Raw genomic sequence first — 15,044 nt, 5'->3', positions numbered from 1 at the left:
TTTTTTGAATCGAAGATCAGACTGGTTGAACCGTTTTTTAAGATAAACCGATTCGATCACTGATCCGACTATTAAAATATTGAGTTCAATGATATTTAACGTGAAACAAAGTTTTTTAATTATATCAATTCAATCAAAAAATTAAAAGATCACGTAAACCGTAAAAAATTTAAGAATAAAGTAAATTTTAGAAATTTATTTACTATCAAGAGTAACTAGGGGTGTCAATTCGGATGGATTTGGATAGATGAAAACAAGATTATTATAAAAAAAAAAAAAAAAAAATTAACTCGAACCCAAACCTGAACATGAACATACCCTAAACTATAAACTCGAACTCGAACCAACCCGATGATTTTCATTATGAAACATTATTTTTTATTCTTTAACAAAATAATTAAATAAAAATTCAAACAATATATTAATAATATTTTAATTTAAACACGTAACAACAAAAGTTCACCTAAATATGATAAATATGTTTCATGGATTTAATAATTTTAAGGTTTTGTTGTCTACTATTAATTTTTCACAAAAGAAACAATTGTTTAAAAAATTCAAATATTTCATAAAATAAATATTACACGATAAAAAGTTATGATATCAATATATATATGAAAAATCTTCAAGCATCTTAAAGTAATTTAACCCTAAAATAAAAGTTATGGGATGTTTGCGTCATGAAAAAAGTATAAATGGTTCGTGTGAGTTCGAGTTGATGGATAACCTGATTTTTAATTTAGGTCAACACGAACCCAACGTAACCCAATTTTTTCGGGTCTGATTTCGGATCCAATTTGATTTGACTCCAACCCTAACATAATATTTTTCTTGTCTACTTAGGTCTAATCGACGGGTCGGGTTCAATTTTTACATCTCTAAGAGTAACCATTAAAGAGCATGTAGGTGTCATTTAAGGTTATTTTGTTATCAAATTTATTTTCATGCACTCTAAAGAGTTTTCGAAAACACTCAACAAGCAATGTTTAAACCTGACCCTGTATTAGACATACATCATTCGAGAGTTAGACTCGATTAAGCGGGTTTGAGACACACCTTTGGATTTATAAACTCTCCCCACTATTATATATAACTATATCTGTATATAAGTTGATAATATTATATTAAATTACGAATATCTTAATCTCCAATCTTAGTTCATAATGTTTTTTTTTATTTATAATGATATATTTAGTACGAATATATATACTTACGATTTTTCTTTTCTAAAAGTTGAAATTAATAGATTTTAAAATTATTTTTATAAATATTATTAATGTGAAGTTGAAAACTGGAAAATAATTTCAATGATTTATTTATTTTTGAATGTTGTTTATTCTATAAAGACTAAAATCGTTAAAAAATTATATATTTTTAACGAGTCCAACAAATTTAACGAGGTCTAAAAGTGAGGAGAGGCCAGTATACTGGGAAGTTTCAAACTTCTCGAAATCTCCTAGCAGGAATAAATCTCTAACTCTTTCGCTGGCCCAAAGTGTTTACATACATACATAACGCAATTAGCTTGCGTACCATGCTTAACAGTCGATTTTCGAATAAAAATGTCCCCGATTCGACATGAAAATTCATTTAAACTTCGAGTTTTACTTGGAGATTAACTTTTTGATACATCCTACATGGTCGTATTCGAAATCCATGATCCCGCCGAGTAAACTACTTATTTTCTCCACCTAATGCATAGGTCTTAATGACTACTTAACGATCATGTGGGTTGTTTATTCTAAAGCTTATTAATCTGAAATTAGATAAATATTTAGATTGGAAGTTAGTTCCAACATGCACTTAACTATTGTTTTTAGGTATCTAAACTAACCTTAATTTCATCTCTAGTTGTTGGATGCAGATGATGATTAGTTGGTCCAATAGACTTTGGTGTCCGAAAAATCAATGAATATCTATTTATTTATCTGATAATCTATATTTGTATTATATATAAAGGCTGCCGGTGACATTGTGACACTAATGAGTTTTTACGAAAATATCATAATCGTTTCGATAAATAATATTTTTCATATAATTTATTTGTAACTATAATATCTAATCTATTTTAAAAATTCACATATGATATTTACAAATCATATATTTAATGTATTTATATTATTTTTATTTAAATAATAATTTAAAAACTCTAATAAAATTTTATTAGAGTGAATTCGATCTATTAATAATCACGAATAATCATTATTTTAGTTACATATAATACATGTAGTGCAAATGGAGGGGCCTGTGGAGCAAAAACTTTCTGTATTAAATTAAGGATCTACTTTTGTTGTCTAAAATTCAACAATTAAAACTAGGCGATCATTGTTTTTGTAGACTAATAAATATAGTTTTATTGGCTCGGTATATTTTGAATCATATCTTTGCCTTTGATTCTACATTTTTGCACATTTGTGTCACGCTTAGATAAATAAACTCTATATATATATATATGTATATATATATATATATATATATATATATATTGTCTGAAATCTTGTAATTTCTGAGAAAAAATATTTGGTAACAAATAATATAATAATTTGTTCGGTAATTTATAAGCCCGTTCTTAAAAAATTGCATCATTCAATCAAATAAAATTTTTATTTCATGGATATATATGTACACACGGCCAAAGTTATGTCCAAAAACATTTATTGTGTCACGTCAATTGTAATAATTTGCAACATAAAAATGTCTCAATATCAGCTTCTTTAAACTCTATTATCTTAATTTAGCGACATTTTAACAACTTCTCAAAACAAATTTTAAGATATTTAAAATATGTTTAAGCCAAATACACTATAATTATGTTAATTTTCAATATATATATATATATATCAATTTTTGGACGATAACTGAAGATTTCAATTAGTGAAGGTGGTAAATGCAATTATGGATATTTCTTTATCAGTTTCCAATGAAATATCTTTTGGATCGGTCGACGCCAATCTTTCTCCCTGTTCCAGCAGCTTACCCCACTCCGCTTCTTTGTTCTCTGCATCAGCCTCTACCATTGAATGAAAGATTTCACGATAAATCCTTGTTCCCTCACATTCCACTCTACCAAATATTTGTCCCATTTCGCTTCAAATATTTGCATCCATCTCTTTCCTACGGGCTTTTTTTTAAAAATATTATAAATTAATTAATTCATTATAATAATGTGGCAAAGTGGGGAGTTTTACAAAAATACTGCAATCCGGGACTCACTGTCCCGGATTCTGACATTTTTTAAAAAAAAAATTTAAAAACTAAAAAAAAAAAAGGAAAAGCAGTGGTCACGGATTATTAGAATCCGTGACCATAGTCACGGATTCTGAATCCGTGGCAGACTGTCACGGATTATTAGAATCCGTGGCCGTGGCTCTCACCCCTTTAAATTGAGCACCTTCCAGGAGAATTTCTTTCATTTGCATCAATTTTTTTTTCCTTCGGTCTCACTTTCATTCAGCTAGTTATTCCGATTTTGCGAGAATTTCATTCGGCGACTTCAGTGCATTTAGCGTACGTAAGTCTTTGAATTATTTTTTGTTTATTATATTTATTATTGTCAATTAATTATAATAATTTTAAGTAATCACAATAATTATATTATTAATTGTATTATTGTACTTATTGGATACCGAGAACTTTATAACCGCATCGTAATAGTTTTAAGTAGTAATAATAACTATACTTAATTTTATTACAATAATTATAAATTATATTATTGGAATTACATGTTATAAATAAGTATTATTCCACATAGATCATAAATAATTAGAGCTAAGTTAATTAGATTATGTTATATATTTATACACAAAAATTTAAGTAGAGAAGGGATACATTGCTAAATTTCACAATATAGAACTTAGAAGCACAATATTTGGGGGAAAAAAAATACTGTCAATCTTTCTATTTTAATTATTAGCTAGAAGAAAAAAAATCAATCGTTTGAAAATAAAGCTTTGACAACACATGAATAATACCATTTAGTACTAACAAAATTTTCGGAAAAATATATAAATACTGCTATGGTTTTGTTGAGGAAAAATCCCTAGTGCTCCGGTGTTGTTGTTGGACAAATTATAGCTTTATTTAACTAAGTTGAAATTTTAGTTTTAAGTAATAATAATAACTATACTTAATTTATTTACAAAAATTATAAATAATAACTCTGTATTAATTGTATTATTAGAATTAGTTGTAATATAAATTATATTATTTAAATTATTATAATATTAATTGTATAATAATAACTATTTTGATACTTATATATTTATAATTATAAAATAATATTAATACGTACATATTAATACTTTTATATTGTATAATTTTAATACTTATATATTAATATTAATCGACTCACGTAATTTTATTATTACTTATATATTAATTGCATAACGTATTAAAATATTAATACTGAATAATTAAAATATTAATTGTATAACATTAATACCTATATATTAATTCCATTAAGTAATTTTTTTATTCAAATACTTATAATATTAATTATATAATAATAAGTATACTTAATTTAATTACAATAAATGTATACGTTTTATAACTATTACTAATGTATTTATTATAATAAATAAGTATTACTAATTTATTTATTGTAATTACATGTTATATTTTTTATAATAAATAACTATTGCTAATGTATATATTTTATAACAAATAACTATTATTAATAAATAACTATTAAATAATGATTTATTGTTTGCAAGATGGCTGAAAATACGGAGAATGTGTTGTATTTGCGGGATAGACACATATCAACTAATATCAACGCTGAAAATATGGATGCAATAATTTCGCCACACCGGTCAGACAAATGTCTTTGGAGATTGCTTAATGCTGGGATTCACCTCCGTGTCCGCCTATGTCTTGCACGCATGGGCTTCTATGGTGTCATTCAGTGTGGTCCTATTAAATATTACGATAATCATTTGCTTAATGCCATTGTTGAGAGATGGCGTCGTGAGACACACACATTTCACCTAACCGTGGGCGAGGCAACAATCACCCTGCAGGACGTTGCCCTTATTTGGGGGTTGAATATTGATGGCATTCCCATCACTGGTGTAGATATCGCGTACAATAAACATACTTTACAACAGCGGTGCGCTACTTGGTTGGGTTTTACGCCCACATCTTCTCAGATTAAAGGTGCACATCTTTATCTGACCGCTTTGCTAGACCATTGCCTAAATAATATGGTTAATGACGAGAGCACTGAAGAGGAGGTGACACAATATTCTCGTTGTGTTGCATTAATGATCATTGGTGGATGTATGTTTCCGGACTCGGAATGTGCTGCTGTGAAACTTATGTATTTGCAGTTCCTTGAGGACATAGAATTTGTGAATACGTACAGCTGGGGTTCTGCTGTGTTGGCATATCTTTATAGAGAGTTGTGCGACACATCAATGAGTTTGAAGGTCAATTTGTGTGGCCCAGTTCAGATATTGCAGGTATTTGTACATTTATACGGTCATTATATTTTTTGTACTTTTTTTCTTATGATTTGACTATTTCTGTTGTATGTTATTGCAGATTTGGGTGTGGTCTAGGATTATTCTTCTTTGCCCTGATAGAGCTCAACATGTATCTATTTCAGAAGAGCAGGGTGTACCATTCCCACCATACGGCGCACGATACTAATAAAAAATAGTTAAAATTTAATATTATTATTTTTTATTTTTTAAAATGAAAATATTGTGTACTTTTATAAATTACAGGTGGAGACGCGGATTTTCTTGGACACACACGGCCCAGCATTCGGTCCGTATAATGAGAGATATGCTTGACAGGATGGTAGAAGGACAGGTAGATATATAAATTAGTTGTTTAGAGTTTGAAATTTTTTTACAATTTTAATCTTATTTATATATTATGAAATTGCTAATCTTTTTTTCATTTTATTTGCTTCAGTTTCTATGGACAGTTTATGATATGGAGTCTCCGGAGGTTGGCAGAATTCTGGATGAAAATAACATTCATCTATGTCGGTCGGCATGCGCATTGATTAATTTTCATATCGTTGAGATGCATAAACCAGAGCGGTGTCTCCGACAGTTCGGAATGCGTCAGGGTATTCCGCCACCTGCTACTAACTTCGACAATTTCCATAGGCTGACTCGACAAGGCCGGAACAACTTTGATTGGGCGACATATCACGTGGATTTTGTAGAAATGTGGAATGATAGATATAATTTTGTGATTGGTGGAGACTATGTCATACCTGGTACGCCCGCCATCACAGTGGACTATATTGGTTGGTATTATCGCATTTCACAGATAGTGCTCTCGCCGCCAGTGGTACCTTCGAACATCATGGGCTATCATCCTGTTGATGCAAACTACCGACAATTAATCGTAAGAAATGTTTTATTTATCTACATATGAACGTAAATTTATCTACATATGTACGTGAATATAATTTGTTGTATTAAATATGTGTTACATAACATATGCATCTATGTCAACGGCACGCCCAACTCATGTGCAATATCCATCGATGTGGACAGGAAATGAGTTTGAACCCGGGCCATCATCTTCAAATATGGCATACACTACTCCGCCAGTGGTTTCAAGCTTGCCATCGTATGACGCTTGTTACTACACTCCAATTGTTGGTAGTTTACATAATTTCTACAAAGTGACTTTCTACCGGGTATGAATGAGAGTCGCCCTACTTTTAACCCGTCACCCATACCATTTCCACAATATTCTGATCCAGAAGGGTTTGAGGTTAGTGGGAACATTGCCGATACCAGTACATCTGCAGGACAAACAAATACTCATGGAGATGATGAACAGATGTTAGGTCGTGGACGTAGAGTAATCAGGAGACCACCGTGTGGCACTGGGGGGCATCGTTACCATCGACATTAACTATTTATTTAGATATACACAATTACTTACATCGTATTGTTGTATGTTTAGCAATTTTTTTATTTTAATTACAAGTTGTTGCTGCAACATATTTTTTCAACATTCGTATACTATTTTTGTATTATTGACTTTTTAAAATTTTGGACTGTATTGATTGTGATTTATTATTCTTTTACGAATAAATTTACGGATAAATTTATAGTAATAAAAAAACATAAGTATAATTGCTAAATCAAGTCAGGGTACGTCAACAAACTACATAGTAAAAAATCTTCATAACAATACAACACTGAATTGTCATAATAATACAATACTAAATTGTAAAATCTACGTCACAAACATAATTATTTTGCACCATAACTCGATCTTCTCACCTGCACCTACCTGCAATGAACAAGAATTATTAATAAATACAAAATTTTTATACACAATTTTGTAATTACATTAATAACTTCACATGTTATGGTTTAAAAATAAAATACGTTATTGTAGATTTTTTACCTCCCACGTTGTCTCTCCCTCGTTGATGGCTGGTCCATCTCGTTTCTTATGCGTGTCGTTCGATCTCTACCAGCCTGCCTCCGTTGTCGACGAACACCAGTGTGTCGTAATTCGAATGTAGGTTCATCCCAATATTGTTCATCATGAATAGGGTAGAATCTTCCATCGTATGTGTTCACGTATTCGTTCAATGTAAACCATGGTTGTACAAGCTGTGCGGGATTCAAACCAAACCATTTCGCTGCACATATAACATGTGAACAAGATATTCCAAATATTGTGAATTTACCACAGGTGCAATCACGCGTAGAAATATTCACAGCTTGTACGTGATGTTGACGACCTGGTCTTCCTCCTGTCGCGACGGATGCTGTTTTATCCCTTTGGTCAAATCTTACAACTCGATGTTCAATTGACTTTTTTGACCACATATCAAATTTAGAGTATGCATAGTCGGTCCATGGTTGATTTTTTTCCAGCATCTTATCACTTCGAGCTCGCCGTTGAATGAAATAATTCACGCAACGCTGAAAGCTCATCTCGACTATCGCAGTTATTGGAAGACGTCGCGCCCCTTTCAACACACCATTAATACACTCAGACATGTTCGTCGTCATTATCCCTCGACGCCATCCACCATCATGAGCCAATGACCATTTTTCTTTTGGAATGTTTGACAAATAGGTGAAAGCTGCTGCATTATTTGTTTTAATTGGCTCCATTGTCGCATTAAATTTTGATACTTGGTGTTGTATCCCTGCTTCCCAACATAAGTCTTTTAAATGAATGTTTTTGAATCTGCTGTTGAAATTAGAGCAAACATGCCTCAAACAGAAACGATGAACACCAAGAGGAGGCTTGAAGTCAGAGAGATCTTGAACTGCACTTGTTATACCCGCATGTCTATCAGATATAAGGCACACACCACTACACCCTCTGGTAACATGTCGTGCAACATTACCGAGGAACCAATGCCAAGACTCATAATTTTCTTCATCAACAAGCGCAAATGCTAGCGGCAAAACTTGGTTATTGGCATCCAATGTTACTGCTATGAGTAGTTTGTGCTTATATTTGGTGTACATATGGGTACCGTCTACACTGATTACGTTGCGACAATGTCGAAAACCATCTATACATGGTCTGAATGCCCAAAACACAAAGTTCAAAACTTTATGTGGATGGTCATACGGTCGAAGATGCTTCCATTCTACAACAGTTCCTGGATTGTACTTCGACAAAGCTCCCATATATTTAGGAAGCAAAGTTACAGAGCTTTCCCATGTGCCATAGACTAACTCCACCGCGCGTTTCAAACTCTGTCATGCCTTAGCATACGATATATCATAACCATATTTTTCTTTAATACTTTCTCGCACATATTTGATTTCGTATGCAGGATCACAACGTACGATTCCCAAAAGTGTATTGGCTATCATGTTTACGTCAAGGTTGTGGTGATCTATACCGACTTGGGTAGACATGCATGTGTGATCACAACCATATTTTGTGATCATGAAGTAGCCTAAACTTTTTTTGAACGATGCTCGAAGTCCCCACCCACAATTGCCACCTTCGGACCAGTTCTTGCATTTGACCTTCCAAATTGTCGGAGAACTTTCGACAACGATATATTCACGTCTCAAAACCCGAACAGAAAAATCCTTCACAGAAGCTATTAACTCACCTTTGCTATTAAAAACCATTTTTACACCGAGCTCTGGCCTTTCAGGATTGTAAAAATTTGTTCGTGATGCAGAAGGAATACCAAATGAATCTGGAATTTGTTCATGATAGACTTCATTGAAAAATTGAGGAATTTCACGTAAATGTTGCTCCGGTGCAATAGGAATGTTCTCTGTCATTGTTGCTCCAAACATTAACACACGCGCCGATGTCCCTTCATTTGCATTGTCAACATGATGATCATCTTCTCCGTCACTTGATGTAGCATACAAATCATCATCGCTATTCATGACATGATGCGAACTGTCCCCGAATAAATCATCTTGCTCTGGCATGTGTTCTGTAATTGGGACGGAAATATTTGCATCCAATTGACCTGTTCTACTAGAACCCCATGTGACATCAACTCCTGATGGACCCGTGATATGATGATCCCAACCTCTTGAAGTAAAATCCCATTCTCGTGTTGTATTCATCCCCCATGCATAGTCTTCTTCAGTGTCAGCCATGATATGGTGATCCCAAGGACCAGTGTCGATCCCAGAGTATGTATGCCCTGACTGTTCATCGATGTGATACATAGAAGGTCCCGCTTCATTCAAACCTACTGTTCCCAAACCTTGCGTTATTACTGGCATGACTGCATCAAAATCGTAATCACTTACGTTCTGTAACACTGGCGATGAATCAACATACAAGTACATGCAATCCAGTGTCGGCAACTCAAACATAAATTGTAGACTATCATCATCTGTGATATAGACATGCTCTTCATTGTAACGAGCCAACGAGCTATAACAATATTTCGTTGACAACTTGATGCAGAATTTTGATGGGTCGATATCCAGCTTCCGATGCACAAAATTCACCAATTGAGAAAATGTAATAGACCGAGAGATTTTAATGGGCCTTGTCGCGGGGATACTATATCCAACCCTACCATCTTCAATAATGACATAGTCACCTACATACAGTAAGCCTCTCACAGTATCCATGTCTGCACAAAAAAAAATGACATAATGTATACAATCATAACAAAATTTAATACAAAAAATTGTTATGACTTAGATTTAAAATTAAGATTTTTAAACGTGTGTAATTAGAATTTTCAAATATATTAGTTTCTTATATTAACTAATTTTAACAATTAATTAAGTGTATAAAAAAATTTAAAATTAATAAAAAAATATAATAAACAGAAACAAATGAACAATTTACAAGATAAATTTATCAATCTATTATATAAATAATACAAACAAAATATAAAAAAAATTACTTAAATGACCTTCTCGTACGTAATTACACGGAACTTGTAATAACATCAACGAACGGTGCTAATATCTGAAATAAATGACAAGTATTATCAAAAAAACTACACAAAAAAAAATATTATTCTTAATATATAATATACTATTAACAACGAAATTAAACATTTCCTCTTGATATATCTTCAAATGAAAAGGATGATAAAATCAACAAATAATATTAATACAAGATCGAAGTGAAAAAGATAGATTTTGCGCATATGAATCGGATAAAAAAATAAATTGCGAGAATGAATATGAGGAACAAATATTTTCGGTATATTTCTCTCAACCCGAGGAACAAATATTTTCGGTATATTAGAGAAATGGAAGGTCAATACACGCTGAAGAGAGAAGCCTTTCTATTTAAAGCCTGAATTAGTGAGACACGATTGTTATTTATTATACCAATTTCTTATACTAACAATTTTAATTTGAATTGTACGAAAACAATATATCTAAGTTTTGGTGAGAAATAGTTATTTATTATATTTTTTATCTATATTATAAATAAATTTAGTTATATTTAATTAAATAATCTTGAAATAAAGAATTTATACCTAATGAATTTATTAATACAAAACTTATATATAATTTATTTAAGTGGCTCTTTCATTAAAAGTTACATGATTAGCTAGTTATATATTGCAGTGCACGCGATGAGTTAAAAATTTCACGTAAGATATCATAACAAAATTTTAAACAACGAATATCGCAGCATGCCCTACATAACAGTTCAATACTAATGGAATTCCTTTTTTTTTTTTGCTTTGTTAAAAGAAAAAAAAAACTTGTCGTTTTCATAAGTCACGCGATTAATAAATGTCTCCTTTAACAAAATTATACACAATATTAAAATGCAAACGAAAAAAATTTTAATTGTATTAATAAAATATAAATAACATAATTAAAATATATAAAATTATGGAAATTACCTTTTCAAAATGTAGTTATACAAAATTTGTAATTGAATCAGCGAATGATTTTAAATATCTGCAATAAATAACAAACATTATCATAAATATTATACAAAAAAATATTCAATATAGAAAGAAAAAAAATTAGACAGAGATTCGACGGAATTCTCCAAAATTCTAATACTCCTCACGATTCCAAAAATTATAACTAACAAAAAATACCATGGAACGAGAAAAAAAATAGTTGAGTAGGAAGAATGCCGAATGTTTGTGCCGAAGGATCGATGAAAAAATATTTGCGCAGAATGCCTAATACTGATTGATAAATGAATGTTTGCGCCGATGGAAAAATGTCGAACACTAGGTGCAATTTATAGGAAAAGAGGCCACGGATTATACACGGAATTGACCGAGTCAGAATCCGTGACAGACTGACCCGGATTCTGAATCCGGGACAGTCTGTCACGGATTCAATTGAATCCGTGACACAATTTCTTTTTTATTTTTTAATTTTTTTTAAAAAAAATGTCAGAATCCGGTACAGTGAGTCTCGGATTGCAATATTTTTGTAAAACTCCCCACTTTGCCACATTATTATAATGAATTAATTAATTTATAATATTTAAAAAAAAAACCCTTTCCTACGCCTCTGTGTAGTTTGTGTTTTTTGATATTTTCCACTTTCTTGTTATATATTTTCTTCATTTTAATTTTAATTTTATTTTTATTCAGGTTGGTGAGGCTGCTCAACATCTTTTGTCAGATTTCTCTCTGCCATAGCTGACAAAAGGGAATAGAAGCTGGAGAATATAATCACTTCCCGATTATAAATATATATATATATATATATATTATAGATTGACTTGTAGAGGATTCTTGAATTAAATTAAAATTCATCCCTCTTTATTCGTTCTTGTCTTTCACATTTCTCAGACCATCTTTCGAGACAAAAAGAACCCATCTTTCCTTTTTGATCTGTTCTTTTGTTTTCTTGGTTGTGAAGTTTGATTGTTTCGAAAATGAGGACGATTATGACTAGAAATCCGCATGATTCATTCTCATTTTCCAGGAGGTATTTTCACTGGAAGAAGAAAGGTGTTGAAGATGAACGGGATGAAGACATGGTGGAAATCTTGAACTTGAACTCCTCTTCCAAGTTTGAGGAGAAAGAAAAGGGTAAAACGGAGGAGATAAATTCCCAAATGCGTTCACTTTCTCTAGGCTCTGCAAAAGTCCCAAGGAAAAAACTCTCGGTTATGGCGGTATTCAAGCTCCGCTCAGCTCTTGCTCTAGGCAAAACCCAGTTCACACCGGGCCTGGGGACGAAAGTTGTGGGTACCCTTTTCGGCCACAGGCGTGGGCATGTCCACATCGCCTTTCAAGAAGATTTCAAGCTGAACCCGGCGTTTCTGGTCGAATTAGCTACGCCTACGAGCATTCTCGTGAAGGAGATGGCTTCAGGCCTGGTCAGAATTGCGCTGGAGTGTGAGAAAAGGGTGCAAAAAAAGGGCTTTAAGCTCATCGAGGAGCCCATGTGGAGGACTTACTGCAACGGGAAGAAATGCGGGTACGCGATGAAGAGGGAATGCGGGCCTGAAGAATGGAAGGTTTTGAATGCCATCGGCCCGATCTCCATGGGCGCAGGGGTGCTCCCCGGGCGTGGAAACGGAGCAGAATCAGATGGAGAACTGATGTATATGAGAGCTAAGTTTGAAAGAGTCGTCGGGTCTAGAGATTCTGAAGCTTTTTACATGATGAATCCTGATGGCAATGGAGGTCCAGAGCTCAGCATTTATTTACTTAGAGTTTGAGATTCTTCAGTGTCCGATCTTGAGCTGTGCCGAGTATTTATTTTTATCTAGTTTAATTATATCATTTCGAGCTTAATTTTACTGGTTAAAACTAGTTTTTATGAAGAAAATGGAGGCTAGATTCTCCATGTAATTTGGGTTCTTGGACATTCTGAGATGGGAAATTTCTACTGGTTTAGTGGTGAGGGGTGGGTGAAAATGGTATCGTAGATGGCAAATGCAGTTTGGTGGGGTGGGTACATCTGTGTATAAGATGGGGTTTTTACTGTTAAATTTCCATATCTATGTTAAACCTGAGACAAATGCAGTCATTGAAGTTTTGTCTATTTTTGTTTCATTCCAAACTTTGTATGATTACTTTTCCTAATCTTAACTTAATTAGTTTCATATCACATACATCATTAGTACTATCTCCCCTTTCATGTATAATTCTATATCAAATTCGTCAAGTTAGATCAAGTTTCTATGGCCATATTTTGGTGAATTGGTGATGATATATTATTCCGAGTATAATAGTTGTCATTTGTTTATTTAAATCAATAATGTATGAAGAAGGATGGAGCAGAGACGACAAATGGAGTGTAATGATTTCCACGAGCAAATCATTGGTATGATGCACATGTCCGACACAATAATCATTCATGAGTTTGAGTTCTCATGGTTTCTTGAACTTCAAGTATGATTTTCGTTCTTGAATAAAAACATTTCGTGGTGTGTTAATTAACTATAAAAAAATTATTGTATGCGTCAACTCATTGTATTGGTGGTGTTGTAATCATGACATAAGGATGATTTAGTGCAAACTCGTTTCTATGGTCTCTTGGGTAGGGGTTTCCACTTAGGACAACGCCACTCAATATTGTTTTCTTGATGTCGTCAAAACTCATCCAATTGTCTAAAATCACAATGTGGTGTAGTGAGAGTAAACTGGCTGGTCAAGTCTTTTTTTTCTTTTTATAAGACTATAATTGATTATAATAATCAAATGGACAAAAAAATTATTTGATATGATTCATGATAGGTCTAACAACAAAGATCAACAATTATCATACGTATATTAAGTAGTTTATTGTCAAGTCGCACTTATCTGATACTAAAAACATACATATTGTTTTTGTGATGCTCAAAGGTTTTGGAATTTGATGAACTTGGTTCGATTTTTTGTGATATATATGTGTGTATGTGTGTGTGCGCGCGCGTGCGACAATTGAGTTGAGACAAGGATCGGACCTTCTATAAGGCCAAGGAGGTTACCGCCTCAGGTCCGACACTATTTATTACATATATTTTTTAAGTTTGTGGTCTATAGAAATAAATTTTTTGGCACAATATTCAATAAAAATAAAAATAATTTGAATATTTTTTATTTACATTCAAACTCGAATACAATTCCACTCCGAAAATTTTATTGGGTGGATCTTCTCTTCAAGTACGGTTTGAACAATTTAAACAAAATCAAGAGAATTTTAAATATATGTTGAGTTTTGAGAAGTTAAAGAGTTAGGTTTTAACCAACTTGATGAAGTAATGTATAAAGATTCAACAGTTTTTTAATATGTAATAGTGTTTGGTGAAACTAAATGGTTTATTCTCACATATTTATATTGTTTATGAAAAAAAATTAATCGTAGCATAACAATTGCATTAACAAAAAAAAGCTATTCAAAATTAAAGTTAATAAAAACTCATCTTCGATTAACAATATCACAAAAATAAACTAAATTAGTTAGTTATATTATTGACTGACAAAGAAATGATCCGACAACTGGATTATATAGAGTTCATAATATTTGAACCGCTACAACAACTAGATGAATAGTGAAAGGAATTTTATTCCTTGATATATTTTCTTTTTTATCTTTAATATTTTGCCTTTCTAGACATGAGGATAATCTCGAAATTGATTATATGATCTCTTATAAATTCAATATGTGATATAAGAC

At 32.2% G+C, this 15,044-nt stretch overlaps 2 protein-coding genes and 1 long non-coding RNA gene across 3 annotated transcripts; 2 read left to right on the top strand and 1 right to left on the bottom strand.

The window, feature by feature from the left end:
- The first annotated feature begins 5,621 nt into the window (after window positions 1-5,621).
- Window positions 5,622-6,622, top strand: LOC142533464 (uncharacterized). The gene is made up of 3 exons (XR_012816761.1): window positions 5,622-5,814; window positions 5,920-6,363; window positions 6,516-6,622. It is a non-coding gene; the product is annotated as an uncharacterized LOC142533464 (long non-coding RNA).
- Window positions 6,623-7,130: 508 nt separating this feature from the next.
- On the bottom strand, window positions 7,131-9,407 carry LOC142532995 (uncharacterized). Its single transcript, XM_075639567.1, has 2 exons — window positions 7,384-9,407; window positions 7,131-7,266 (listed from the first exon to the last, which is right to left on the bottom strand). Exons 1-2 carry the CDS (start codon window positions 8,631-8,633, stop codon window positions 7,263-7,265), a joined length of 1,254 nt encoding a protein of 417 aa, XP_075495682.1. The 5' UTR covers window positions 8,634-9,407; the 3' UTR covers window positions 7,131-7,262.
- Window positions 9,408-11,932: 2,525 nt separating this feature from the next.
- Window positions 11,933-13,423, top strand: LOC142533598 (protein MIZU-KUSSEI 1-like). Its single transcript, XM_075640424.1, has one exon. The coding sequence runs from the start codon at window positions 12,310-12,312 to the stop codon at window positions 13,099-13,101; it is 792 nt and encodes a 263-aa protein (XP_075496539.1). The 5' UTR covers window positions 11,933-12,309; the 3' UTR covers window positions 13,102-13,423.
- The last annotated feature ends 1,621 nt before the right edge of the window (window positions 13,424-15,044 follow it).

The sequence above is a fragment of the Primulina tabacum genome, chromosome 18, assembly GCF_025594145.1.
Source record: "Primulina tabacum isolate GXHZ01 chromosome 18, ASM2559414v2, whole genome shotgun sequence".
Lineage (NCBI taxonomy): Eukaryota > Viridiplantae > Streptophyta > Magnoliopsida > Lamiales > Gesneriaceae > Primulina > Primulina tabacum.
This window is presented reverse-complemented; position numbering and strand designations above follow the sequence as displayed.

Excerpts from the sequence above, each read along its gene's own strand:
- LOC142533598 (XM_075640424.1), top strand. The coding sequence starts at position 12,310 with ATGAGGACGATTATGACTAGAAATCCGCATGATTCATTCTCATTTTCC.
- LOC142532995 (XM_075639567.1), bottom strand. The coding sequence starts at position 8,633 with ATGGGAGCTTTGTCGAAGTACAATCCAGGAACTGTTGTAGAATGGAAG.